The following is a 27,306-nucleotide window of genomic DNA, read 5'->3' on the forward strand; positions in this document are numbered from 1 at the left end:
TCTGCACCACAGTTGGTAAGCCATCTCAGAGCAGGTCTATTTTTCAAACCCAGCCTAGAAATATCATCCTGTGCCACCCGCTGCAAACAGGAAAGAATAAAGATGTGCCCGAATGGCCCATTTATTATTCAGATCTATCTGAAGACCTTTATATACATGTAGGCCACTTTCCATGAAAATGGCACACTTTCATGCCCCATTACTTACTTTTAGGTATGCATTGAAATTTTGGTCGCTGAAAATAATTGGCCAAAAATGGCATTTATGATTTTTGGCCGAAAGCGAAAGATGGCCCAGCTGTTCCGCTCAGTATTCCCAAAGACTATAGATATTCCACTCATGTACCACTCAAGTCTGATCAAATAGACTGTAATAATTACACAGTCTCGTTTTTCATTCTGATAGGTTTTTAGCGCTAGTGTATGTTTTAAAAAGCTCTAACTCTAAATTGTTGGTGGTTTTATGCTGTCAGGGGTATTTGTGAGCACCTGAAATGATTTGTTTTGTGTGTTTTTGGGATCTGGGTCATCATTAGCCCCAGGGATTTCACCATCAACATCAACAATGTGTGTATTTAGCTGTGCCCTTTATGTGTGTACATGTGCTTTTCTCTTTCACAACCCACATGTACAGTGGAAATCAAAATTAGAGAACAACCTTCAATTTCCTAAATTTCAAGGTCACTGCTTAGTCATATTTGAATCTATCTAACAAGAGTAGAGGGGCAGTTTTTTAAGCATATTTCATACATTGACCGTATTCTGAAGCATATTATAAAAAACTTAAATGAGATCTTTGAAAAAGAAATTAGCACCTGGTTCTAATTTCCTTAATTATATGACAAACCTAATTTAACTGGCAGCATTCCTCCAATTTTCACTGAGATTGAGAGATGGTGGGCTACTCTAAGGTGACTGAATCCCTTTAACAGGAGGTTGTCCAGATGAAAGCTAGAGAGATGACCCTTTCAGCCATTGCAAGAGAAGTTGATCATTCTAAATCTGTGATTTCTAAAATATTGCAGCTTTACAATTGCAATAATTTAAGTCCCCCCAAAAGGTTGGTAATCCACATAAGACAAATGCACAATAGATAATGCGAAGACTCTCAATGGGGAATCGGTTCAACACTGCAGCTGGAATTGCGTAACAGTTCAGTGCTGAGCAGGGTATGGATCTGTCTCGGCATGTTTAAGAGAAGCCAGACTGAAAGCGCACTCTGCAGTGACCAAGACACCAGCAGAGAGAATCAGAAGGTTAGACTAACCTTTGCTGAGGAGCATGTTGTCTGTGGAGAGAGGAGAACTGGTCCAAAGTTCACTTTAGCAAGTTTAATTTTATTGAGTCTGATGGGAAACATTGGTGAATGAAGAAGTGTTTGGGAGACGTTTTCTGCAGCAGGAGTTTGGCCTCTTATACACCTACACGGTTGTAAACTGAATGTACAGTATGGCTTGTATTAGTAACTGGATAAACAGTGCACAGAAAAGATCACTTCTCATTTAGGATGTGGTCAGTTGCCTTAGTCTCAGCCTCACATATCACACCCACAGACCCTTGACTGTATTTCTGATATCATAAGACACACAAAATGTCAAACGTTTGATTGAAAATGAATTGAATTCTAAAATAATTTCAGTAGATCACTTTAAGAGTATGTTGCATTTTTTATCGTTTGCCTGGAAACAAAGTTGTCCTGATGCCAAACGCACTCATGGAAAAGGGGGTTTGTCATTGTGTTTATATTGTGTTTATATCTGTGACAGTGAGCATATCAGGATCAACTAAACGCTGGACCTCCAAAAGTATGTGAACTTAACAGCATAGACTCTACACCATTGCTGCAGTAAACTTGCACTACATTCTTGGGTAACACTTTAGAATAAGGTCCCATTAGGTAATGTTAGTTAACTACTTTCGTTAACATGAACTAAGCAAGAACAATCTTTCTACAGCATTTATTAATCTTAGTTCATGTTAATTTCAACATTTACTAATGCATTATTTAAATCAAAAGTTGTGCTTGTTAACATTAGTTAATGCACTGTGAATTACCATGAACTAACAATGAATAACTGTATTGAATAACTAACATTGACGAAGATGAATAAATACAGTAATAAATGTATTATTCATTGAATGTTCATGTTAATTAATACAATAACTAACATTGACTAATGGAACCTTATTCTAAAGTGTTACCCATTCTTGAATGTACATTCTTGCCATTGTTGGCAGTTTACTAGATTTTGGAACAAAGCAGTAGTTTCAGAGATCAAACAGTGACAGGAGAATGCAACAGTTATATGCTGTAAATTGAAAACTTGACCTTGCTGAAGAAGAGCTAGTAATTGTTATTGTTAGTCCTCTTTGGCTTGGTAATTTTTCACTTGTTTATTCTCGGTATCCTCTTACTCCTGTTTGTTTAGCCTGGGTTCACAGTGCCAGACAAGCAGTTTCAAATCCTCTTGCATGGCTCAAGCTTTTTTCTGGCACTTGCTCTCCCTGCATCATCAGTCGTTTGGGTATATTCGTTAAATACATTACCCCGGTGTCCCACTCTTTTTTTAAGGCTGGTCACATGATCTTGGTTCTGCCTTAGCTTAACTTCAGCAGCGTGTCAGTCTGCTGATCAGCTCTGGAAGTGCACCATCAATGGAGCCCATACTGCACACACCACGGTACGTACAAAAACTCAGCTTCTCATGCTCAAGTTTTCTTGGCCTTGCTGGAGAGTGAGACACAGTGAAAGCGGCACAACAACAGCCAAATTTGTATCAGATTCTACAAACAACTAATATTGGAAAAGCCGTTTCCGGAGGCAAATGAGTTTCATTCATGAGGAACTTTGATTATCAAAATAGGTTAAGAACAGTGTTTTTCCTGAGTGTTTAAGTCATCGTGAATTAGCTCTCTTTCTCTTTCTCTGGAAATCATCCTTAAATTGGGAATTTGCCTTGAGATGCGTTCAATCAATAGCAGGAATATAACAGCTCTTAGACTAAAAGGCAGATTTGCTGATAGTTAGAAAGACGTCCGTGACATGCAGACGGAGTGAAGAGATTTGAAAGAATTCTCTCTTTGGAGAAATATCAAGAAAGCAATCATGTCTGTCCGGGATGTACCTGTTTGTTCTTCAAAATACAGACCTTACTGAACATCCATGTGCCAAGAATAGTTTTTGTTTAATCTTTCATACTCAAATCTCCTTATTCAGTCAGATAGAATTTATCAGGTTTTTAGACTATTTTTTTTAAATGCATCTTAATATATTAATAGTTCTTTCTTCTGAAGTGAAATCACAAAAAAAATTATTTAGTTGCTTGATTAATTCAATCTCAATTCAATTGGGTTTAATCTTATTAAAATTTGGAAAATGGAAGTTGGCTTAAACCATTTATTTTGGGACTACATGAAGAATTTTTGTTGCTAACTGAAACTGGGCAGTGTAGTTCCCAGCATGCTTTACTTGGGAAGAGTAAAGGTTAAAGTTTCACGATACCATTCAAAAGTTTGGGGTTGGTAAGATTTCTCATTAATCTCTCATGCTCACCAAGTCTTAATTTATTTCATGAAAATGCAGTAAAAACAGCAATATTGTGAAGTATGATTTCAATTTAAAATACATCTTTTCCATTTTTATATATTTTTTCAATGTAATTTATTCCTGACATGGCAACGCTGAATTATCAGCATTATTGCTCCAGTCTTCAGTGTCACATGATGTTTTAATTATCAATGTTTTAGTGGTCCACATTGTTTTTGTGGAAACTGTGATACAAGTTCAACAGAACAGTATTTATTTAAAATAAATATAAATTGTAATATTCTAAAAATCAATTTAAAGCAACCTTGTACATTTGGGTTTTATGTTACATGTTCTGTTGTTTAATAAATGTTTATTTGCATTATTTAAGTGTCATGGATGTTACCACGATTGTGTTTTGTGTTTGCGTGAATGACACTGTATAACATCTGTATATTAGTATATATATATCTGCTTTTGGAATAGCTACTTGATGAACTTTTATTCATCATGTGGCAGATTTAGTTGCAATGTGCAGTGTTCAATTTGCTGGTTTATGTAAAAATTTTCTTGTTTGTAGACTACAGTTTTACACTTTTTCTACAGTTTTTCTGTATTTCTGTCTTTTTTTTATTATATTTTTTTTTTTTTTTTTACAGCATAGTATGTTGACATCCTGGAAGATGCTCTGAGGATAGGTTAAAGTGAAGCATGGCATTTATATGATATGTTTGCAAGCTGACAGTTATTAGGTTGTGTTTCCAGGCTCTGGGTTTGTTTGAAGTGAAGTGAGCACTCCAGGACACACTCTAAGCCGAGCGGTGGCCACGATAATCCTACTTGATCAGAAAAAGTGGATTTACAGAGTTTAAACTGCAGTGTCCCCGTTAGCCCTGCCGATGAAAGCCAACCCCAGCTTTTATCTTTCAATTCATCCATCCATCCGTTTATCCCTGCATCTTTCCCTTTCAGTGCATCTAAAGCTCATCAGAACTATTTAGCCTCTGGCCTAGGCTAAATTTTCCATGATATATTTTGGTTTCAAACACACCCTGTTACATCATGTAGTTCATAGCATGCACCACTGTTAACAATTGGCATATATAGTGACAATGGCAAATAAGATATGTTTGAAGTAATCTATAGACTTACCTGTAATACAAACCGGTCCTGATAAGTGACATACTTAGTGGTTTAAGTTGTCTGATCCATGAATGCATGTTTTACATTTCACTTGCGTTAATATGAGCATATGAAAATGGTGCAGAAACATCCATAATAAGCGTTAGGATCAAAACAAAATGCTAAAGTGGTAATTTGGAAATATATCACTAGATGAAATGGCTCTCAGAGTAACACCCAATGCATACTGCAAGTGAGCGACGTGACAAAACTAGAACACTCCCATTATAATCAACAAGGCGTAGACATGGTGTTAATAAGAGATTTATTGTGCAATGTAGATGGGTTTGTTGATTATAATGGAAGCATTTGTAGGAGAACTGCAGGGATCAAACAGTCATATGATTCATTCTGCTGTCATTTTTAGCCAATTCAAAGACATTATTGCACTTGTTTTATATATATATATATATATATATATATATATATATATATATATATATATATATATATACTAATATATATACTAACTGTTCTGTCTTTGGCTGCACAGAACACTATTTAGAGCAGGGGTGTCAAACTCAATTCCTGGAGGGCTGGTGCCCTGCAGAGTTTTGTTCCAATCCTGCTTCAACACACATACCATGTAGCGATCAAATAAGCATGAAAGACTTGATTAGTTGTATCAGGTGTGTTGATTTTTTTATGTAAACTTGTGTGTAAATGAGAACTTAGTTTAGTACTCACATGTTGTGACAGCCACTTTCTGTACATGTGCTTCGGATGTGTGCACTCAGAAAACAGTATATCAAAAGTTGAAACTAATATAGTTTAAAATGCATGATTTCAGCACGATAAATTATTTTTTAGCAGGTACAAGCTGTAATGGCGGCAGCTGTATTCTGGGGAAGGGGGCAGGGAGCAACAGCTCATTTGCATTTAAAGAGACAGAAACGGAAATCAGCTGTTTCTGCTTCCATTCAAAATATTCAAAATTATATCACTATTTTTAAAATGATCTGTGGGGTATTTTGAGCTGAAACTTCACACATTCTCCAGGGACACCAGATACTTACACTACATATTGTAAAAAGGTGCATAATATGTCTCCTTTAACTCCAATAATCTGAGTGCATGTTTTTGTGTATTTATATGCCTGGTTGTTTATGTGTGTGTGCATGAGTTCTGAAGACAAGGTCAAGAGTGTAACAGCTGCTGCCACCCAGTCTACTGCACAGGAAGCAGCATGTTTCATAAAGGTGCAGCGCCACTGTGCCAGAGTACTGCATTGCAGCATGCATAAACAGCGAGAAATTGTTTCCTTTAAGTTGGCATGAAAAAAGAGTAACAATTGTCTATTTTTTCTCTACTATGACGTCTATCCGAGTGAAACAGCATTTGAAATGAGAGGGCCTTGATTTAGAAATTATTTTGTCCTTTAGGAATTGATTGGATCGTTGGAAGTTGGGCCGTCGCTAACAAAATGGAAGCAGATCTGAATTCCAGTTTGCATTTAGTTGTGGGGGGATTTCTCTCCCCTTGTTTCAGCGGCGACACCCTTGCATGAAGAAATTTTTTATTAACATTGAGGACGATCAACAGCACAAAACATACATAACACTGCTCGAGAAAGAGTGCCTGAATGACTGAGTGCGTCCTAAGAGTAATTTTGTGGTGATTTCCTTTCAATTTTATGGCCACTTTTCAATGCATTGATTTCTATAAAGTGAAGCATCAGCTTCAGTTTTTCCCCCTGTTGTTTATCCCAAAGTTTACCCCTCACGTCACTAGCGCCATAGCTTATGACTGGAAGAGAAGATGAGTCATTTTGAGGCGAAGGGGAGGTTAACGTTTTTGATTAAAGATTACAATGACACATTAATTGAAATGGAAAAAAATTTGAAATGCACAGATAAAGCATTTATAATAAACACAGTTTTCCATTAAATAAATGTTAAAAAATCTTTTGATTTCATGGTGACTTTAAAAATGTGTGTGCAGTGTGATTAGGCTCAGTGTTGGTCAAATTTAATATCTTAAGCATTCCGTTTGCAGTTCACTTAAGGATTGCTTTCTCTCTGGAGAGAACCTCTCAAAACTCAGCTGCCATTGTAATTTTCACATGTTTGCATATGTGTTTATGTAATGGGATGGGATCTGATTATTAGTATGAAACAAAACCAATGAAGTTGCTCTTTTATACGTCTTATACTTTATAGCCTCTTTTATATTTAGATTTATATATATATATATATATATATATATATATATATATATATATATATATATATATATATATATGTATATATATATATGTTAAATGCTTTGTGATCAGATGTTTTTTTGTGTATAGATTCAAGGCTCATTGTTTCTTTTTATTTAAGGAATTAGTGATTGAAAGTGAATATGTTTGATGGCATCTCTGTCAGACCAACAGCACAATATGCAAGACATGCAATGACACAAGACAACACAAAGCAAGGCAAAAAGTGCACTTTAGTTTGATTTCAGTTGGACAAAACCAATAATTCATCTTTTTAAAATGTCATTTAAAAGTTTTAAATTAATCTGAAATTGCACCAGTGCAAAGTTGGACTAACAGACATATAGATGATTGTAGCTTGACTTTGTACAGAATTATATTATTAGTCCAGTAACCTTGTATGTTCCTGTATGTACAGGATCACAACCTTGACAGACAGCCCAAGTGTTGTGGTTCATACTGCTACTTATATACTGCCATAATCTCTGACCCGTGCAAGCCTGGATAGACACCCGCATTAAATCAGATATAAAGCCAGAGATGTTGTATTCGTTTGTAAAGCAGAACTATTCTTGGCTATGTAATCCTCACTCTGTGCTGCTCTCCCAGCCACACAGTAGTTTCTTCTAGATTGATCTTGCACATTGACTCATAATATATAAACCTCTTACTGCTTTGACCGGTCAGCCATGTGGTCGTGTGTTTACAAGTGGCTTAAAACAGTAAGGACTAGGCTGTTACATTACTGGCAAAGCCCCTTTGAGCTGCTGTCTTGATTGTTCTATGGGACACAAACCAAAACATGGTGCATTTCTTCTGGCATTATTTAACAATACTGCATTATTGTGTTTCAGCTGTTAGTTTTAGAATTCTTGTTGAAGTATGTGTTTTTGGTTGGCTTAAAAAAGTGAAATGGACTTTGAATAATGTATAAAGGCAGTGTTTTGAGCATCACTGTACACAGTGAAATCTAGAAGACTACCTCTTGATAATGACCCCATCTTGAATTCCTCCACCATCTGCTGTGTCCAGATGGAGGGAGAACGTTGTAGACAGTTATGGTGAATGACTCAGTCATTCTCTGAGAATGAATGGATGGATCTTGTGGATGGATGGATGGATTGGTGGAAGGATATCATGGATGGATGATATTGTGGTTGGATGGATATTGTTGATGGATGGATGGATAGATATTATGGATGGTAGATGGTAGATTGTAGAAGGATAAATGATGGATAGATATTGTAGATGGATGAATGAGGGATAGATATTGTAAAAGGATGGGTGGATGGCTAGATATTGTGAATGGATGAATTAATCACGGATAGATATTGTAGATGGATGGATGGATGGATGTTGGATAAATATTGAAGATGGATGAATGATGGATCAATGTTTTAGGTGGATGGATAGATGGATGGACGGATAGATAGATATAATCGATGGATGAATGATGATCTAACATTGAAGATGGATGAGTGGGTGGATGAATAAATATTGTAGATGGTGGGTGTATGGATGGATAGATTCTGTTGATCAATGGATGATATTGTAGATGGATACATGGATGGTTGGATGGATAGATATTGTAGATGTATGGATGGATAGACAAATTCATAACACTGAGCAAACAAAGTTATTGCATGGACAGTATTACACTTACATACAGTGTAGGATTGAATTACACACAATATAGGAACAGAAGAGTTGAAAACCTAAAGAAGAGTTAAGGATCGTGAACTTGCTGTCAGGAGTTTGGTCTGTGACTCCTCTGGTCGAGTTGGTCAGACTGCAGGCAGGAGATGGAAATAAAAGACTGATTCAGAAAGTCATTTATTCTACCTGAGCGCTGCTCACTCTCTCTCATTCACTGGCCTGTTATTTCTGATAATCATAAGCTTTCAAAGCAGAACAATGTTCATCATTCCTTCTCTCCACAACAACAACACACGATTGCAACTGTCATACAACATGACGCGTTCAAATTGGAGCAATTAAAAAAATTATACAATGGGCCGCTCTACCACTGAAAGTCCAGAACAATCTGCAACAATTTGATCAAATGAAGCTCCTACGGTTCATTTGTCTCCTCATCGAAATAAAAACTCAGGCTGTTTCTTAGGACTGACAGCTGTTCTTGCAAACTGTTGTAGAGATCAGCACTATTATGCTCAGGTTGAAGAACACTATTCTCTTTAGGACTGGAATGGAGATGTGCATCCTTAGAATGAGCGGACAAACAGCAAATCATTGTGTCAATTTAGTTTTGATTCTCAAGGTCACTGTGGCTATGTACATAATACAATTCAACCACAATATTCATATAGTACTATTTTTGCCATTTTTACATAATTTCCATTATTGAAGAAATCATGTTGTATCTTATATTGAATAAACTATTGGATTATTGGATATACCCTTCCCGAGTCATTTGATAGATTTGCCTTAAAAACAAAACAAAAAGGAAGACATTTTAAATTACAATTAGAGGATTTGTTGTTGCCAGCCTAAAATTTTTATTCCAAAATCGGACATATTTGAAAATGTTTTTTTAAATGGGAATAACATTGCACAGATTTTTCGCATTAAGGCCAAATATATACACTTAAAAATTTACTGGATCAATTTTAGATTCACAGTGACTTTAAAGGTGAAGTCAATTAATTGCAGAGTTTTTAAAATGATCACAGAAAAAATGCTTTAAGACATAATTCATAAAACGCATGTTCATGTTATTTTTGAAGACAATTAGATAAGGCCTATAATATAAACAATTGTAAACTGATTGTGGCTCCTGTTCTGAAACTAATTCATATGAGGCAGTCATCTACAGCACTTTCCTCTGTGGTACTGTGTGTTTGGATAGTTTTATCCGGGCTTACTTTCAGGAAGAAAACAGATGTCCCACCTGAGTCCAACCATGAGGTGAATTTCAGATGAACTTGTGGATTACGACTCAGGTCAAACGTCGGTCTTTTGTGCACTTTTGAAGGAATGAACTATTGAACTGAATTTTAATGCTGCTTCTGCTTAGCTGTGCCATCGTGACAGATAAATCCATGATAAATATGATTATTTAGGTTTTAACTCTGTTTTTGGTATTTCTCTTTTATTCAAGTACCAACTAGTACAGTTTCCCCTTTCCATCTCTCATCGCGATCGCTCAAAGTCCAGATTGTGCACAGTCATGCCAGCATGATACCCGCTGACTGCTGATGGGATATAGGGGTGAGGTTTTCACGCCAGCTGCCCTGTGCCAGTGCAAACTGGGAGGTGTTGGAGTGGAACGTGTGAAAATCCACGGGTCGACCTAGAAAAAAGTACCAGGAGCCCAGGCCACCATCTGAACCAAGAGTCGCCCATATGAGACATTAAACTCATGTTGCCCGTCTCTCATACATAGCTCATAGCTTTTTTTTCATAAACACGTCCACTCCTGTGACCCCGTCCTGCAGTGCCAATGATCTGAGTCTGCAGATGTGCCCTGTTTCTGTCCATTGGTCCCTGCCAGCAGCAGCAGATGTCTTGTGTAGAACTGGCCACTGCGCAGTGAGATGACCTCTACAGCACATACAGCACAAAGTTTGCTTTTGAAGACCACAAATGAAAAGCTTTTTAATCAAATCCGAAAAACAAATCATAACGACATGTGATGAGCATTACATACGCATTTACAGTAATGCATCTTTAATGTAGTTCTGTAGCTTTAAAAAGCAGAAATATGACATTCACATTTTTGCTCAATTACTTTTTATTTATATTAATTGACTGAGATGAAAGTAGTTGTTTTTCTTTACTGGCATAATTTTGGCATTTAGAATTTTTTCTATATATACTCCGATTCAAAAAGTTTGGGGTCAGTGAAAAATGAAAAAGTCTCTTATTCTCACCAAGGATGCATTTATTTGACCAAAATGCAGTTAAAACAGTGATATTGTGAAATATTATTACAATTTAAAATAGCTGATTTCTAAATGAATATATTTTGTCATTTATACCTGCATTTATCAGCATCATTACTTCAGTTTTCAGTGTCACATAATACTTCAGAAATCATTCAAATATGTTGATTTGCTTCTCAAGAAACATTTAGCATTATTATTATTATGATCAGTGTTGAAAACAGTCATGCTGCTTAATATTTTTGTGAAAACTGCTGCATTTGTTTTCTTCCTGGAATAGTAATAGAAAGAAAATTTTAGATTAGAAAGTTCAAAGGAACACAAGTGATCCTCTCCTATCCTTTCCTCTCATTCTCTCTCCTCTGTGTTGTAATTCAGTTCAGTTTCCTGCTGAAATCATCAAAGTTCTCCTCCAATCATATTTGCCCTCGGCTGTCCATCTCCACCAATGACAGAGCAGGACAGCAGGAATGTGGCTAGCAACTGGAGAGTTATTGAGAGAATGCGGTTAACTCAAGGCCTCAGGAACACTGTTTGTGTGTGTGTGTGTGTGTGTGTGTGTGTGTGTGTGTGTGCGCGTGTGTGTGTGTGTGTATGTGTGTGTGAGAGACTAAGAGATGCACGCTGATTCAGCGAGGGAGAAATCTGCCTCAGAGTCACATTTAGCGCAGTAATGAAACAGACGTATTCCTCTGGGTTCTTCATTACTCCTCCAGGTTATCAGCTCTTGTCTGCTGGCTGTGTTTCAGTAATATTGATGTATGTTGTGAAATGAATAGCAGTTCCTCTGCTAGATGTTGTCTTACCAAGGTGCTCTGATAACAGCTCTACTGTCCCGCTCCGGCTGCACAAGCTGGTAAACGCCATACAAATCGTTAAATACCAGTGAGAATTATAATGTTTTTGTGTTTGCTGTGTGCATTTATTTTATGTTTTATAGATGATTCAGTTAGAAACACAAAGGCAGAGTCAAGAGAAATGTACCTGCAAAGTAATGTTTGCTGCTCAGTCATTGAACACTTGTGCTTTACATTGCGGTTAAAATGCAATTAAAGGGGTCATTTGATGCGATTTCTTTTTTTTCAATCTGTTGATGCATAAAGAAGATCTGTAAAGTTGCAAAGACTACAGTCTCAAATCCAAAGAGATATTCTTTATAAAAGTTAAGAGTCAACCACACCTACCTAAAATGGCTCGTTCTAATATGCCCACATATCTCTACGTCATGATGTGGGAAGATTTGCATAACGCAGCCCAGATGTTCCTGGACCAGTTGCCTACAATGCTTCTGTGCATCTGTTTCTATAAAGTTGGGCAATTCCAACTTTGGAATTGTGACAGTTGTGTTTTACGTGGCACGATACACAACGCAAGGCGTAAAAAGACAGTATAAGTCATTATAATCGGTAATGATTTCTGCCTTTCAGAAAGGCAGGGCATGAGAAACAATAATGCACATTATGTGGAAAATAATGTTTTTTTTTTTTTTTTTCTTAAACCGCATGAATTGCATTACACCAAATACACAAAATAATGTTCTTTTTAGCAATGTCATATGACCCCTTTAAAATATTTTGAGTCATAAGTAGTAGGCTTTGAACATTAAAGCTTAAAAAATACCAAGTGGGATATTTCCGATGTATTTTGGAACCAGAACTACTAAAATGCTAACTAATTTTTGGGTTTAGCCCTTTAGTACTGGCTACTATTTTTTATTTTTATTTTTATTCCAGAAATAGTATGTTTGAATGCATTATGCAATTAAAAAAAAAAATTGTGAGACACTATGTCCCAAAGATGTCAACATTCTCTACCAACAAACACAATTCTCTCTCCCTTATACAAAAACCACCTTCAAGAGCTGATGCTGAGAAATCAGAGAGAGAAAAGAAGATGAGGATAAAAAATTATGTCTCATCAGAAACTTTGGGCAGCAAAGTGCTGTGCAGTCAGTTTATATAGAAAGAAGACATTTGTGCATCAGTGTGTTATGTAACAGAGAGAATGTCAGGCAAAGTAACCTAATTTAATCTGCTCTCACATGAACTCCAGTTCTTATATTGCACTGTAGGTGATCAAACAGATGAATATGATGTTTCTCTTGTTTGTTTAACTGAACGAGATCACATGCACTGTATGTGAATGTCATGCTTTACCAGAAAGTATGAACACTTCCTGTTTCATAATGTTGTATTTTCTTGAGGTTGTTATAAACCAAGTAAATCAAATAAAAGCAAAAAAAAAAAAAAAAAGCAGTCTGTAGCCTGTGGTATTGAACTTCAGCACGTTGAATTTTAATGTAACTCTGACCAAATGTTTGTTCAAGCCTACAGCTGTTTACTCCAGTGCAGACGCAGTTTATTTCACAGCACTGCTGGGAAGCTGCTTTATCACTTTACCTGCTTTATGCAATGCGATTCCATTTAACAAAGTGTGGTTTAGAATGTTAGTCAGAAGTTCCTGCACGATTCATAAACTAGTTCAGACAGTTTCATGCAGTTCTTAAGTAGCTATCAGTATTGGAGAGTAATCAGGTAAGAAGGCTACTAAGTTATTTTTAGTTGTGTATTAATAGTTTTATGGAACTTTCCCAGGAGTAGCAGTGGAGCGTGACAAACCGAATAATAGCAAACTTCTACAGAACACTATATGCTGCCAACTTTTTTTATATACCATGTTAAAAGGCATTATAGTATTAGTATAGTATTAGTATTGCACACACTGAAGTAGATATGTAAAATAATTGGGTCATGTATAATATTATTTATATAGAAGTGCAGTCCCCTCTCATATAAGAAGCAATGGAATCTAGTTTTATGTAGTGTAAAATTATCAGTTCAGTTTTAATGCCGTCTGGATTCTTTTAAGTTAACATGTTAAATTCTATGATCTAATATGCTGAAATGAACATTTTCTGAAAATGTACTACTCAGGTCATCCAGATATAGACAAGATATGTTTCTTCATTCGAACAGATTTGGAGAAATTTTGAATTACATCCCCTGCAATGAATGGGTGCCGTCAAAATGAGAGTCCAAACTGCTGATAAAAATATCACAAGAATCCAAGTAATCCACACCACTCCGGTCCACCAGTTACCAGAGGATCCATTGGTGAGCAAGTGATGTAATGCTACATTTCCCCAAATCATTTCTGATGAAGAAACAAACTCCTTTACATCTTGGATGGCCTGAGTCATTTTTTAATGAGCCATTCCTTTAACAATTTACATAGCTCTTTGTTACTATGTAACATTTTGACTAAATAAGATCCTCTTGAGATGAAGTACTGTGTCATGTTTGCACAGTGAGACCGTGTCAGGCTATATTATATCCCTCTCCTTGGCTGACTTGATTAAGCCATCAGGCTTTTGAAAAGCCGAGGCCTGTCAAGGCCAGTGTCCCATAGCTCTCTTATAAATGGCCACAAGGGACCACAGGGGCGGCTTGTCATCTCTAAATGACATATCTTTCTCATGTCCTCATTTAGTTTCATTGCATGAAGTCTGCTCATGGTAATGGCGCCCGAGAGTATCTGTCATATATGCCTTCAAAGATCGGTCAACAAGCGGGCCGCAGCGCTGACGTCAATCCTTCACGCTGAAATGTTCAGTTCCCTGTGCACGCCAGATCTGAGTTTCACCCGGGCTCAAATCCATCTTTTCGAGCGAGATAAGCATGCTTTGGCCTTGCCTGAATTCCCTGTTGTTTATGCAACTTTTGCCAAAGCATGTGACTACTACGCTTAATCTTTAAATGTCTGGCAACGCAACTCTCTCTGCATGGAGCAAGAGGAAGAAGAAAACGCCAAAATGCCAGCTCTTCGTCTCTCTCCTTTACACATTAGCTGTAAGATATGTATTGGAGGTACTGTAACACACACACACAGAACCTCCTTCTGCTCCCCACTCACCATGTCCTCGTCGTACTCTGTTGGCCGCGATAAAGAGCAGCCACACTCAGAGCCGCCATCAGCTGCCAGCCAAAGTGTTTAATCTCTCTGCATTTCCCCACCACCCTGTTTTCCCGCTGATTCATCCTGCATGCTGTGAGTAGGGGATTCTGGGACACTTTAGGGGTTAAAAAAATGGCCGGAGAGAAATAGGTGTGGGTGAATCTCATGAAGCCTGTCCAGAACATGATCAGATATATTTCACCCCAAATCAAAAAAAGAAAAAGAAAAAGAAAAAGAGGGGGCGGGGGGCATTGTTTATAGTTTAAATAAAATAAAAAACATTTTTCAAACCATTAAGATTGTGTGGTTTGTGACATTGTGTTCAGGACAGTTCTCAGTAATGTAGTGTAAAAAATGTTGTTGTTTTTCAAGCTTGCATTAGGGATTTTGAATAGACTGTCAAACATGTATATGTGTGTGTTTATATACATTTTTATATATATAGAAAATGGGCTTCCATGATCCCGACATGTTTTAAAGATATTCATCCTTATACCATGGCATCTGTCTTCCGGTGACCTTGTGTGTCCGCTACTCTCTTCTTCTTAGCAGCTCAGGAGGGTTTCCAGGTTGTGATTATTCTGACTTTGAAAACTGATTTTTTAATTATAGCTTGAGCAGTAAGCAGTGTTTTCATGGCAGATGTTCTGTACCGATTCAATACAGCCTCTGCATCTGCGAATCACATTATCTACCCTTTAACTGAAGGAGAATGTTGTTTACATAAACACTCGAGCAGCGATGGTTAAAATACAGCTTCGGCATGAATATGTTCTTCTAATCATAGCAGACGTCACGCGGTGAGGCGGTTATGGTTATTATTGTTTGAAAGAAGGCTGGTGCTTTGTTTACATCAGGTGTTACACAGACTGGAAGCTGACCAGATGCTCCTCTTCTCCTCACTGTCTTTCTGAGCTGTGAATAATAGATAAAGCCACGGCGATGATTGGCACCACATCTCGTCTGCATGAAGGAATGAAAGAGTGCCGCACCAGCTAGTTAATACTCACCTCACATCACAGAGAGAGCGAAACCTCAGCGACGAGTCACCATTCGGCCCTCATTTTCAATTCAAAAGCAGCCATTTTGCATTCACAATAACAACAGGAGCATCTAACTGAACAAATCATAACTAACTGCAGGATTTTCTCTTGTAGTGTCATTGATCTTTCACTGATCTATTGAATATTTGATTCATAAATCTACATCATCCCACACAAATGGTTATTATTTGACAAAATTAATAATTTTCAGTGAGCCTAATTTGCCCCCCCCCCCAAAAAAAATTATATAATTATATATTTTAATATATTAATATATATATGAAGAAGTCTCTTATGTTCACCAAGGGCAATGAAATAAAAAAAAGTTGAAATAATGAGAATCGATTTTGAGAGCAAGTTTCTAAGAGCAAACCACAGCATTTTAGGATTTTATTTCATTTTATTTCATTTCATAAATGCGGCCTTAGTCAGCATGAGAGACTTCTTTCAAAAACATTAAAAAAGAAACTTAATTATTCCAAACTTTGTGTGTGTGTGTGTGTGTGTGTTTCTATATCCTGGATGCAAAGCTAATAATACAAAATAAATACCCAATTTTTAGCTAAAATTGTATTGTTTAAAAATAGTACTTGTAGTTGGATTTAAGAATTTTTGTCAATACTTCCATCCATCATCCACCTCACTTTTTACTTATAAAGTTCATCGCTGTACATTCAGGGATTGCCTACTGTTTGAGGTGACTGGTTGAGTATTCTGTGTTTTTGAGCTGGTTGAGTAGGACTCTTGTGTAAAGTCTGGATGCCTGCTTTAGTTTTTTGATTGACTCACTGTTGTGTGTTGTCTGACTAACTAGTTCTTGTTTTTGTTGGGCTTCCTTAACCGTGTAATCTTGCCGGTCTGTGTTTGTCTTCTGGCTGATTGCACATATTATGTAATGGTAAGCTGGTTTGAGAGAGAGAGACAGAGAGAGAGAGAGAGGGAACCACACCTGGGGTCTGCCATCAGCATGCAGTCAGAGTGCTGCTGGAGGCTGCTGTGTGAGCTCTTTATTTAGACAGGTGTTTAAATGACATGCCCACACACACACACACACACCTCTGCAGGGAGATATAATAATGTCATGATTGTCTGTAGACAAGTTTTTTTTATCATCTGATTATAAAGCAATTTATAATACATAATCATTTTTGACATGTGGGATCAACATCTCTTTCATAATGTTTTATATATGTTTATGAAATTATCATTGAGCGTCTGTGCTTATGCAGGAAACATAGATTTAAATCTACAATTAAATTGCAGTAAGATTTTTCAGATTTATTAATAATAATTTATTTAAAATATTCTAGAGAGAGAGAGAGTTTTATGAATATTTTTGTCATTATTTCATTTTTTATTTATGTCCAATAGGTGGCGCAGTTGAAGCTTCATAGGGTCCCTCTTTGTACGGTCCTTAGGTCACCTGCCAAATTAGAATTTGAATGGCCATCCAAACTTTCAGCACCCCTGCATTTTTACTGTTTATTTCTTTCCTTTTTTTCTTTTCAACAAGTTTGTAACTGTTACCAGTAAGTGTCTAGCCAGATTCAATATGACTTTTCATTACCGGTTTCTTTTACACATAACAGCACATGCTGTTTATCTGATTTCTCATGCTGGCAGCATTTCAGGATTGACCCCAAGATTTGATTCCTGGGAATGTTGTTTTGCTTTTTTAGGATTTTGGTCTCAATTATGAGTCGAGATGGAAAGTGAAGATGACTGACTGTTAGATCAAACAAGGAATAAATGCCTTTCTTTCTTTAGGTTCACTAAATGTTTTGAAGCAAATCACTTTAAAGATTAAACATTTGCCTTGAGAGAAGGAATTCGACTTGTTCAGTGGTTTTAATCCAAAATGACTTTCTTGAATAATGCAGCATTTTTACAATTGCAGATAAATTTAGGTATGTTTCAGAGTGACCTGAAGCCGAATTTACTGCATTTTTCTGCTTAAGCTGCACAATGAAACTTCATTCATGTAATCTATGCCATTTTTGTCGTAATTACCTACAGTACATCATGTTCTTTTATTCATGGTTTTTTGAAGAACTTTAGAGTACCATTTAAATATATGTAATAATTTGGTGTCATAGTATATTTTTACCATCTTATACAATCACAATACCATAAACGCCCCGCAGTATGATTTTAAGGGTTCCAAATGGCAAATATCTTATAAAATAATAGAAGCTGTGAGCATAGTTTTAGCAGCAAAACAGAAGCCACCAGTGTTTCCTAAAAAAAAAAGACATTTATAAGACAGAAATAGTTTTGTTTTGTTTTATTTTTAATTATAAGAGTTATGTGTCACAAGTTCAGTTACATATTGCCCTCGTCAAGAATCTGGGTCAAATTGTCACCAGTTTCCACCATCTGTTGGCTTTTATGGATGCATGATGCCATAAACTGGCAAAGAAAATTGCTTCTTATGAGGATCTAGTCATACACAACACTTTTAGATGGAATCAGTGAAGACAGGCCTTTAGCAGCACAAAAAGCTTACAAGTTTACAAACACTGTTCTGTGTGATTTGAAGGCTCAGTTCTGCATTTCTCATGTGCCGTTTCCTCTCAGACTCAAGAAGAAGTCCCAGTCGGTGGATATCGGCTCTCAAAGTTTTCCGGCGCGACTCATCCCGAGTCTGTCCTTAAACAGATCTTCACCACCTGTTGCCAAGACAACCACATCAGAGGTGCAAGAAAACAACACCACCAATTCCCAGCGCCGTGGTCCTCGGTGCAGCGATCTGAAACGAGGATACACAATAGGTAAATGAGCTTCCAGCTGTCTTCAGTATGGCAGATTCTGTGTGTGTGTTTCTCTATCTCATGAGTTTCAGCTGAGCTTTACTTTGTATGTGTGCTTAAAAAGTTCTGACACACAAAAAGAGAAGTTCCCCTAAATCAAAAGGTCTTTCGGTGGCACTCACAAAACACAGGTTAGCAAATAGACCTGCTTTGTGTTCGTTTCATTTACTTACTCTTGGGCAGTGTTGTGGGTAACGCGTTACAAAGTAACGCGTTAGAGTACTCTAATTACTTTTTTCCTGAAATGTGTAACTTAACGCGTTAGTTTCGTGCGTAAGTAATCAGTAACTTCGTTATTTTTTTTAAAAAGTAATCCGTTATTTTAAGGAAAGGAAAATCCCGACTGCAGCCTGCTTTTTGTCAGACAGTATGCCTAGGTTTACTGTGCCATCTGCGGATGTATCAGCGAAGCCGAAGCTCTGTGATCGTAAAGTCAATGGCTGTGATGCGTCTGTGCCCTGCGCCTGACCCTGTGTGTGTGTGTGGGTTTTTTTTTTTTTTCGAACTCCCGGAAAGATGGCAGAGAGGACAGCGTTTGGTTTATGGAAGTACGCACATTATTTTCAATTTGTCAACGAAAAAGAAAAGAACATAACGGTACAATGCACACTGCGTTGGTGAAAAGCTTCTGTCGACCGCCAAATATTCTACCTCAAATTTAACGCTATGTTTTAATCACTACTTTGAAGAGTAAATGTAAGAGGACTGTGTTAAAGCGAATTTAGGCTTGTAACTGTGAGTGACACTTTAATAATAATTAGTTCGGCTATTAAGCGATTTGTCATTTGCCTGTGTGGCAGTGAAGGATTCAATTCGGTTTGTTATCATTTTTGTTTGACAGGCAGCTGTTAATTTCTGTTAGATCATTGGCTGGCTGGTTGTTCATCATTTCTAAATGGATTTAAATCTGCAAGCCTGTTTAAGGTTGTGTTTACAAGTAAGCATACTTGTACTTTGATAACTGCATTATTTAAAGTTAAAGAAAAATCAGGAGTTATCTTGTGGTGCTCATAATATACAGTAGCCTAGGCTACCCGGGCTGGGTAGGTGCGAATTTTGATTAATAATATGTTCTGTGATAATAATAAAAAATAAAACGCCATGTGGAATAGCCTATTGCTGACTGTCTTTCCTGTTATTGTTATCCTGCAGTGTTCATTTAGTCAGATGAATGACGTTATTCATTGTCGGGAGTCACGACTTTTAGGTGCATTTAAAGGGGCCGGGGGCTATGTCTGTCATGTGTGAGCCGCTGCAGACGGCTTTTAATTTTTGGTAACGCATGAGTACTCTAACGCGTTACTTTTATGAATAGGTAACGCTGTATCATAACTGATTACTTTTAATTGATGGTAACGTTGTAACCTAACTAACTACTTTCCAAAGTAACTATACCCAACACTGCTCTTGGGTAGCTGCTTTGTCAAATGTTAGTATATAAAACGGATGACATGGTTTTCTGATCTGTACAACACATGAAACTTACAGAAGTATTAGTTGTGCTTGTATCTTTATTCGTATTTCTATATTGAATGGTAGGCATTTTAATAAATCTTTTGTGGTATTAATTGGGATAGTTCACCCAGAAATGAGAATTCCCGCATGATTTGCTCACCCTCAAGCCATTCTAGGTGTATGTGAGTTTCTCCTTTCAGATGAATGCAATCAGAGTTTGAAAAATGTTTTGAAAGTTTGAAAGTCCTGGCTCTTCCGAAATTCATAATGGCAGTGAATGGTGGTTGAGATTTTGAAGCCAAAAAAGTGCATCCATCTGTCATAAAAAGTACTCCACACAGCTCCAGGTATTTAATGATGTATAATGTAGAATAAGGTCTTCAATCCTGTTCAAATCCAATACTTACACTTATCAACTACATACTATTAATAAGCAGAAAATTAGGAGTTTATTGAGGCAAGTTAATGGTGTGTCAATAGTGAGAATTGGAGTTTAAAATAAATTGTGACCGTCATTTTAATACTTTAACTTATTTTATGTTTATATATATATATTCATTTTATTTAAACTTTATTTCAATTCCCCAAAACAATTGTTAATACAGATTTTCAAGCAGATTGCTTTTTTTTTTTATGCTAATTTTATCCTAGCGGCTGATAAAACAGGACAAATCCCGCTGAACTACATTGAAGAAAGGAAACAAATGGGTCTTGTATCAACCTAGAGAGGTTTATTTTGCTACAATGATCTGTTGACTGTACATTATGCCCTGCTGCTTATATAAATGAACATGAAATATTTATTTTATTAGCATTTCCCACTGTTTGCTCTTTAATATTATTGGCGATTTAGCTTTATTCCTTGTTTGACTTTCTCCTGTCTTTTAGAGGCCGTGGCCTCAAGCAATCACTGCAAATCACAGCACAGTTTGCCTTCTCATAGTGTCTCTAACTGGTGGAGAGGACGGCGGGAGAGAGAAGTGTTATCGATGGCCGCATGCTGAGCGTCTTTTCGTCCTGTGTTAGAACCGCCATTAAAAGCGTACCACATATCCAGCTACATTTTAATAACCTGCCCTCATGTATACCAGCAAATTATACTGTCATTTCCAGCTCGATGTGAGCGATGGTTAGAGTGTTTTAATGGTTTTAAATGAAAATGACCCTGACAGGCCATTCGGTCTCCTTAAATGAGAGTGGTTTTATAGCAGGCTAGCGTACATGCCGCAGTAAGTGCTTTTGGCTGGCTGCAAATGGGTCGGGGAGAGTGTGGTATAAATTCGTCCATGTGGACATAAGCCTGCAATAATGAAATAAGTGCAGATCTCGAGGTGATGTGGGAAATGTGCTTCAGGTTATCAGTGGAGAGGAGTCAGGTCCACAACGGTCCCATAGGGTCCTATGTAACCTTAATAGCAAACTCACCTAATTATTTTAACAATACACTGGATAGTCTGTTATGTAAGCCTATATATTTATCCTGTAGTTCCTCAGAATGACACAATCTGACCCTTAGCCTCTGGTGCTGGCCATGTGAAAGGTTAAATGGAGATCAGGGAGGAATTATATACAGCATTGCACATTTGTATATGGCAAGTGATTATCAAAAACAAGATGTGCATAAAACACTGTTATCCATCAGAAGCCACTTGCAAAGTGGTCACATACATTACTATTCAAAATTTGTGGCCTGTAAGATTTTTTTGCATTCTTTTTTGAAAGAAGTTAATACTTTTATTCATCAAGGATGCATTCAATTGATTAAAAGTGACTGTAAAGACATCTATAGTGTTACAACATCTTTCTATTTCAAATAAATCCTGTTTGAATTTTCTCTTCCTCAGAGAATCCTGAAAAAATGTATTATGGTTTCCGCAAAAATTTTGAACATTGATAATAAAAAGAAATGTTTCTTGAGCAGATCAGCATATTAGAATGATCTCTGAAGGATCATGTGACACTGAAGACTGGAGTAATGATGCGCTACATCACAGGAATAAATTACATTTAATAATATATTGAATTAGAAAACAGTTTTTTAAATTGTAATATTTCCCGGTATAAATTTTTAAAATGGATCTTTAATCAAATAAATGCTTATTTCAACAACGTTTAAAAAAATTTGACCCATTTGACCCCACACTTAGCAGGATTCAAAGTTTGTGCTAAATAAATATTAATTAAAAGGTAAAAAACTAATAAAATACGGTAATACTTGCTAATCTCCAGAAACTAACTGCAACAAAAAAAATGTACAAGTTTTTAAGTAAGAACTGCAAAAACAAAAAATAAAAGCCTGACCTCACTGAGCATCAAATTAAATATTTTAAAAACTATTTCATATGCCATCCAAGGGGTTTACAGAGTTGTCCCTTTTGCTGTTAAACCTCAAATGTTTGATTTTAGACACATGGATTTTATAAACCTTTCGTTTGAGCTTCTCTAAATTCCCTTCCCCTCAGTCAATGTTTTAGCCTTCGGCTGTTAAATGTTCACATCTTCCTCCACATGTGAGCTAACAAACTGTCACACTTAATACCTCTGTGTTTCCGTTCTCATTAGGTGGCTGAGTTTGATGTTACGGTGAACTGTCAGACTGCACAAGAATGATCACACCGTTAATGGTTGTGGAAAGGTAGAATGTTTGTCCTGTTCCTCTGTCTCCTCTCTTCTCGGACACAGTGTCTCGTTATTCTGAAATGAATTCTGAAGGTGCTGAGCTGTGGGGTCTGGAGAGATGCTGTGCAGGATGAAGATCTGTTGTACAGACGAGGGTGCAGCATGCTTACAAACAAATGTCATCCTGATGAAGAACAGTCAGGCTTGTGGGAACTCTGAGCTGGGCTTCTTATTACCAGTGAACAGTCTGCTGCCATTACAGACCTCTTACAGTCGTCTGCTGGGTATATGTATTCACATATTCCAAAAATTATAAATAGCAGCAACACTGCAAGTTTATTAAATTTTTTTATGAATATAACTGAACTTCTTAAAAGATAATACTAGCCGATATTAAGACCTGAAAAGTGTATTCTTTATTTTTTACTTGTTTTAAACCTAAACACCTAATATTTTTTATTATTATTCTGTTATTATGATTATTGTTATATATTTACATTTACAGAAATATATAAAGAAAAAATATAAATACAGGAACATACATTTTGAACACTATTTATTTTTTATATGAATAAATACATTTAATAATTGATTTTAATAATAATAAAAATGTAATAATTATTAATTTGTAATATGTTAAAAAAAGTAAGTAAAATAAATATATTATTGTAGATATATTAAAACCTTTTTTAAATATAAAAAATATATATTTATAATGTAAAATGTTAAAAACATTATGATTATTAATTTTATGCAAAACAATTTTATTTCAAATAATTATTTATATTTAATGTTTAATCATTCATAGGTGCATGGGATGAAAGTACAATATAAACTAGAAAATAAAACAAATAAATACCACACACTACTTGGATTATAGCAAAAAATATATAGATATATTCGCAAAATTTCATTCAGACTGTCTTCCTCAGATCGAATATATAAATATTTATTATATAGATAAATACAAATACAAATATTGTTTTAATAATGGTTTGTTAATACTTTTTTATTATATTGTAAAGATGTATATAAATAATAGTTTTTATATATTCAATATATTTTATATGAATATATTTATATATTTTATATGAGTATTCATATATTTATTTATTTTAATATCTTTGTCTTTCTGGCATCTTATACTAGTTGTATTATAGCATGAAAAAAAATCCATATATCATGTTTGTTTGCAAACAGTGGTGTCCAGCTATTGCCCATATTATTTACGCAGTGAATTAGATTGGTGTGGGAGTTAGACAGAATGATGGCAGTGCAGACACAGATACTGTAACCAGCCTGCGGCCTCCACCTGCACGCTCCATCAGTGCACGACCTGCTGACTCCAATTCAATTAGCAGCAGTTCAATAGATTGAGCAAGTGTCAAGCTCAAGCATCGCTACTGCTAGCTTCTCTCAGGCTGCAAAAGGAGCCACATATATTATCCAGGAGAAAACGTCTGTTACATTTATTCCCCTGTGCCACAAAATGCAGAAGGCCACTATGTCAGGCCTATTTAGAGTTTATGACTGGTCTGTTGGGCCTAGAGAATAACTTGACAGTTTCTAGCACTCTGTTTTGTATAGTGGTAATGTTTATTTGCTCAGATTGATGCTGTCAAGCATGTACCTGATCTCCAGCAGTGCCTGTGCATCCTTCTGTCTATAGAGCCACTGCAAATGAATACACTACTTCCAAGCAGAAAAATAACCCTACATCTGTAGCAGACAGGATTGACAGACACCCCTGGAGGCATCTGTGTGGGTAACACACATTATCGACAAGCCTGTGACAGTTAAACGCCAGAATTATGTGAGCTATGTCACATTTGGGTCAATGACGTCCCACTCAGGTCAGTTTTTGCTGTGGTGCAATGGCACTGTCATTACTAACTCTGCACTTCAATTTGACCTTTGTGTTTAAGCTAGGTCTGTCAGTCTAAGGCGTTAATTAATTAGTTATGAAAAATAACACAATTAAAATATTTTAATGCTGTTAACGCACCGTGCCGCCCCAACACCTGTATGTCATCTTACAGGCTATTTCATACAGTTTACTGTTGACAACCATGATGCAGGTCAACAACTCCATAAATACAGCTTTGCCATAAATTCAGAATATTGGGGCAAAGATGCTCCTGTATGAACTTCTGTCTCATATTTATATCACATGATAAGCAATATCACACAAGCAGCGATAGCAATATCACACAAGTGCTGTTTATGTCCGAATGCCACAAGTGCAAATGTGATTTTATGCAGCAGTTCAGTAAATAAGAAGCTAATATTGTGTTAGATTTTAAACACAGTAATGTTTGTTTTTGCTCAGTTCTGCCAACAAAAGCCTATTACCTATTAGGCCACGCCATTATTCATTATTATTAATGCCAAAACACTTAATAACAAGAATATAATGAATCTGCGTTTTGAACGAATCGTGTGAACCAATGATTCAAAGACCCATTAATAAAGAAAACCATTTACTTCATTCATGAATTCATCAGTCATTTGAACATCATGCAGAGATCAGACATGGAAAGTGGGATCCAGGAACGCTTCCTGAAAAGGTCAGGTGTGATGGTGGATGACCTGAGGTGACTCCTGCATCTAATGTCAGGCAGTTTGTCACATTTTATAGGTCTATTAAGGGTTATTTACTACTTAATGTAGTCAGTATCCAGGGTGCAGAGGTTTTTATCAGTCCAATGTGAAACAAAAACAACCTGATCGTGTTGGTTTTGTGCCCTTTTCACTTTTATGCAAATCACATAATGGCATAAAATGCTCACAGAATCTGGGCTTTTAACATTCCTTTTAAATACATTTTAATTTACCACCTGCTTTAATTTCACCAGACAAAGAGTGCTGACGTTTGTCGGTCCAGCACATTACAATGATATGTTGTACTGTAAAGAATAGCACTTATATGTAGCAGTTATATAGTTTCGGGACAGCTATGGCGTTGCAGGTTCGAGTCTTGGTGCTGACAGGAGTTGTAGGTGGGGGTGAAGGACTGAATGAACAGCGCTCTCTTCCACTCTTAATACCCATGACTTAAGTGCCCACTGCTCCGGCCGGGTGTGTGTTCACAGTGTGTTCACTACTCACTGCTGTGTGTGTGTGTGCACTTGGATGCGTTAAATGCAGAGCACCAATTCCAAGTATTGGTTACCATACTTGGTAAATGTCACTACTTTCACTATTCCAGTGCATTTAGCACCAGCATAAGATGGATTATGAGTGGTTTGTGAAAAATACTTTTTACATTAAATACTGCATGCTAATGTGCAATTTGTATATTCTGCTTTGTTTTATGAGTTATATCTCATAACTTTTTTATTAAGTATCAAGGATGAAGTTATATATTACAGGAAATGTCACAGAGATATGTCACATGGGACCAGCACAGGCAGTGTGAAAAACAGCTAAACTTTTAAAGAAAACCATAAGCCGTGCATGTGATTATAGGTCAAAAATGGTTTTAAAAATTGAATTGAATAATTGTCACTATTAAAAACAATACAACGTCCTTTTTGGTAATGCATATTAAATTGAAATATATGTCTATTAGTGGTCAATATTCATTAACTGCTTCTAAGAGACAGCATGAGAAAGAAACAGTGCCTCAGTTAAAGGTTAATTGTTCGCTTTAACCTTCCCTTTACAGCAGATTTGCAGTGGCAGTTATTTCAGACAGAATGCCACCCATTTGTCAGGGTTCTGACTTTTCCATGCATGTTATTTTAATGATTTCTGAAGGATCATGTGACACTGAAGATTAGAGTAATGGCTGATGAAAATTAAGCTTTAGCATCTTGGGAATAAATTATATATTTAAATATAATACAGTTGAATGCTGTTGAGTAATACAATTTCACAGTATTACTGTTTTTACTGTATTTGTGGTCAAATAAATGCAGCCTTGGTAAGCATAAGAAACTTATTTCAGTTACATAAAAAATAAAATCTTACCAACTCTAAACAAAAGTGTGTGAAATTCTATAAAAATATTTTTGTTCCTGTGGCTCAAGTGGTAGAGCATTGCATTAGGAGCGCAAGGTTATGGGTTTGATTCCCACGGAACACGTTAGGTAAAAAAAATTTTTTATTTAATTTAAAGACTGTGAATAGTTGTATTGAACTCAAATGAAGCATCCTAATGAACTGAATCACTAAAATGATTCAAACTTTCCCAACACTTTCCATCTTCATTTCTTCAGTCTGTTTGACTGTAGAGCTTCATGTGCAGCACAGCGTTACCAAAATACCAATTAATCATTTTGATACATGCTGACAAAAAGTAGGTTGTTATTGGAAAAGTTTCTAGGTTTTGAAAACGCTTGATTTATCATAATGCTGCTGCAAATGTAAAGTTGATCGCATCATGATACTTTTGGTTAGTTCCTCCCCTGCTCCCTTCTCTCTACTGGTAACTAGATTGGCAGTCACAGTACTTCTCCAGATGATGGCCCATAGATTCATGGATTAGGCCGTGGGGTAGAATGAAAACAGTGTGCTTTCCTGGAGGTGGTTCTGGATTTATAAATCATGCTGTATAATCCCCCCCCCCCCCCCCCCCCACACACACCTCTCTCAGCAGGGCCTTCCCCTCT

General features: G+C 36.5%; 1 protein-coding gene across 2 annotated transcripts in view; it reads left to right on the plus strand.

The window, feature by feature from the left end:
* The window catches only part of LOC128030390 (oxidation resistance protein 1-like), a 115,798-nt gene that overhangs the window by 16,546 nt on the left and 71,946 nt on the right, over positions 1-27,306 (plus strand). For both annotated transcript variants that reach the window (XM_052617959.1, XM_052617961.1), the window contains exon 3: positions 18,387-18,580. In XM_052617959.1, coding sequence (XP_052473919.1) covers positions 18,387-18,580 — 194 coding nt within the window. The remainder of the gene's footprint in view (positions 1-18,386; positions 18,581-27,306) is intronic.

This window comes from Carassius gibelio, chromosome A16 (genome assembly GCF_023724105.1).
Source record: "Carassius gibelio isolate Cgi1373 ecotype wild population from Czech Republic chromosome A16, carGib1.2-hapl.c, whole genome shotgun sequence".
Lineage (NCBI taxonomy): Eukaryota > Metazoa > Chordata > Actinopteri > Cypriniformes > Cyprinidae > Carassius > Carassius gibelio.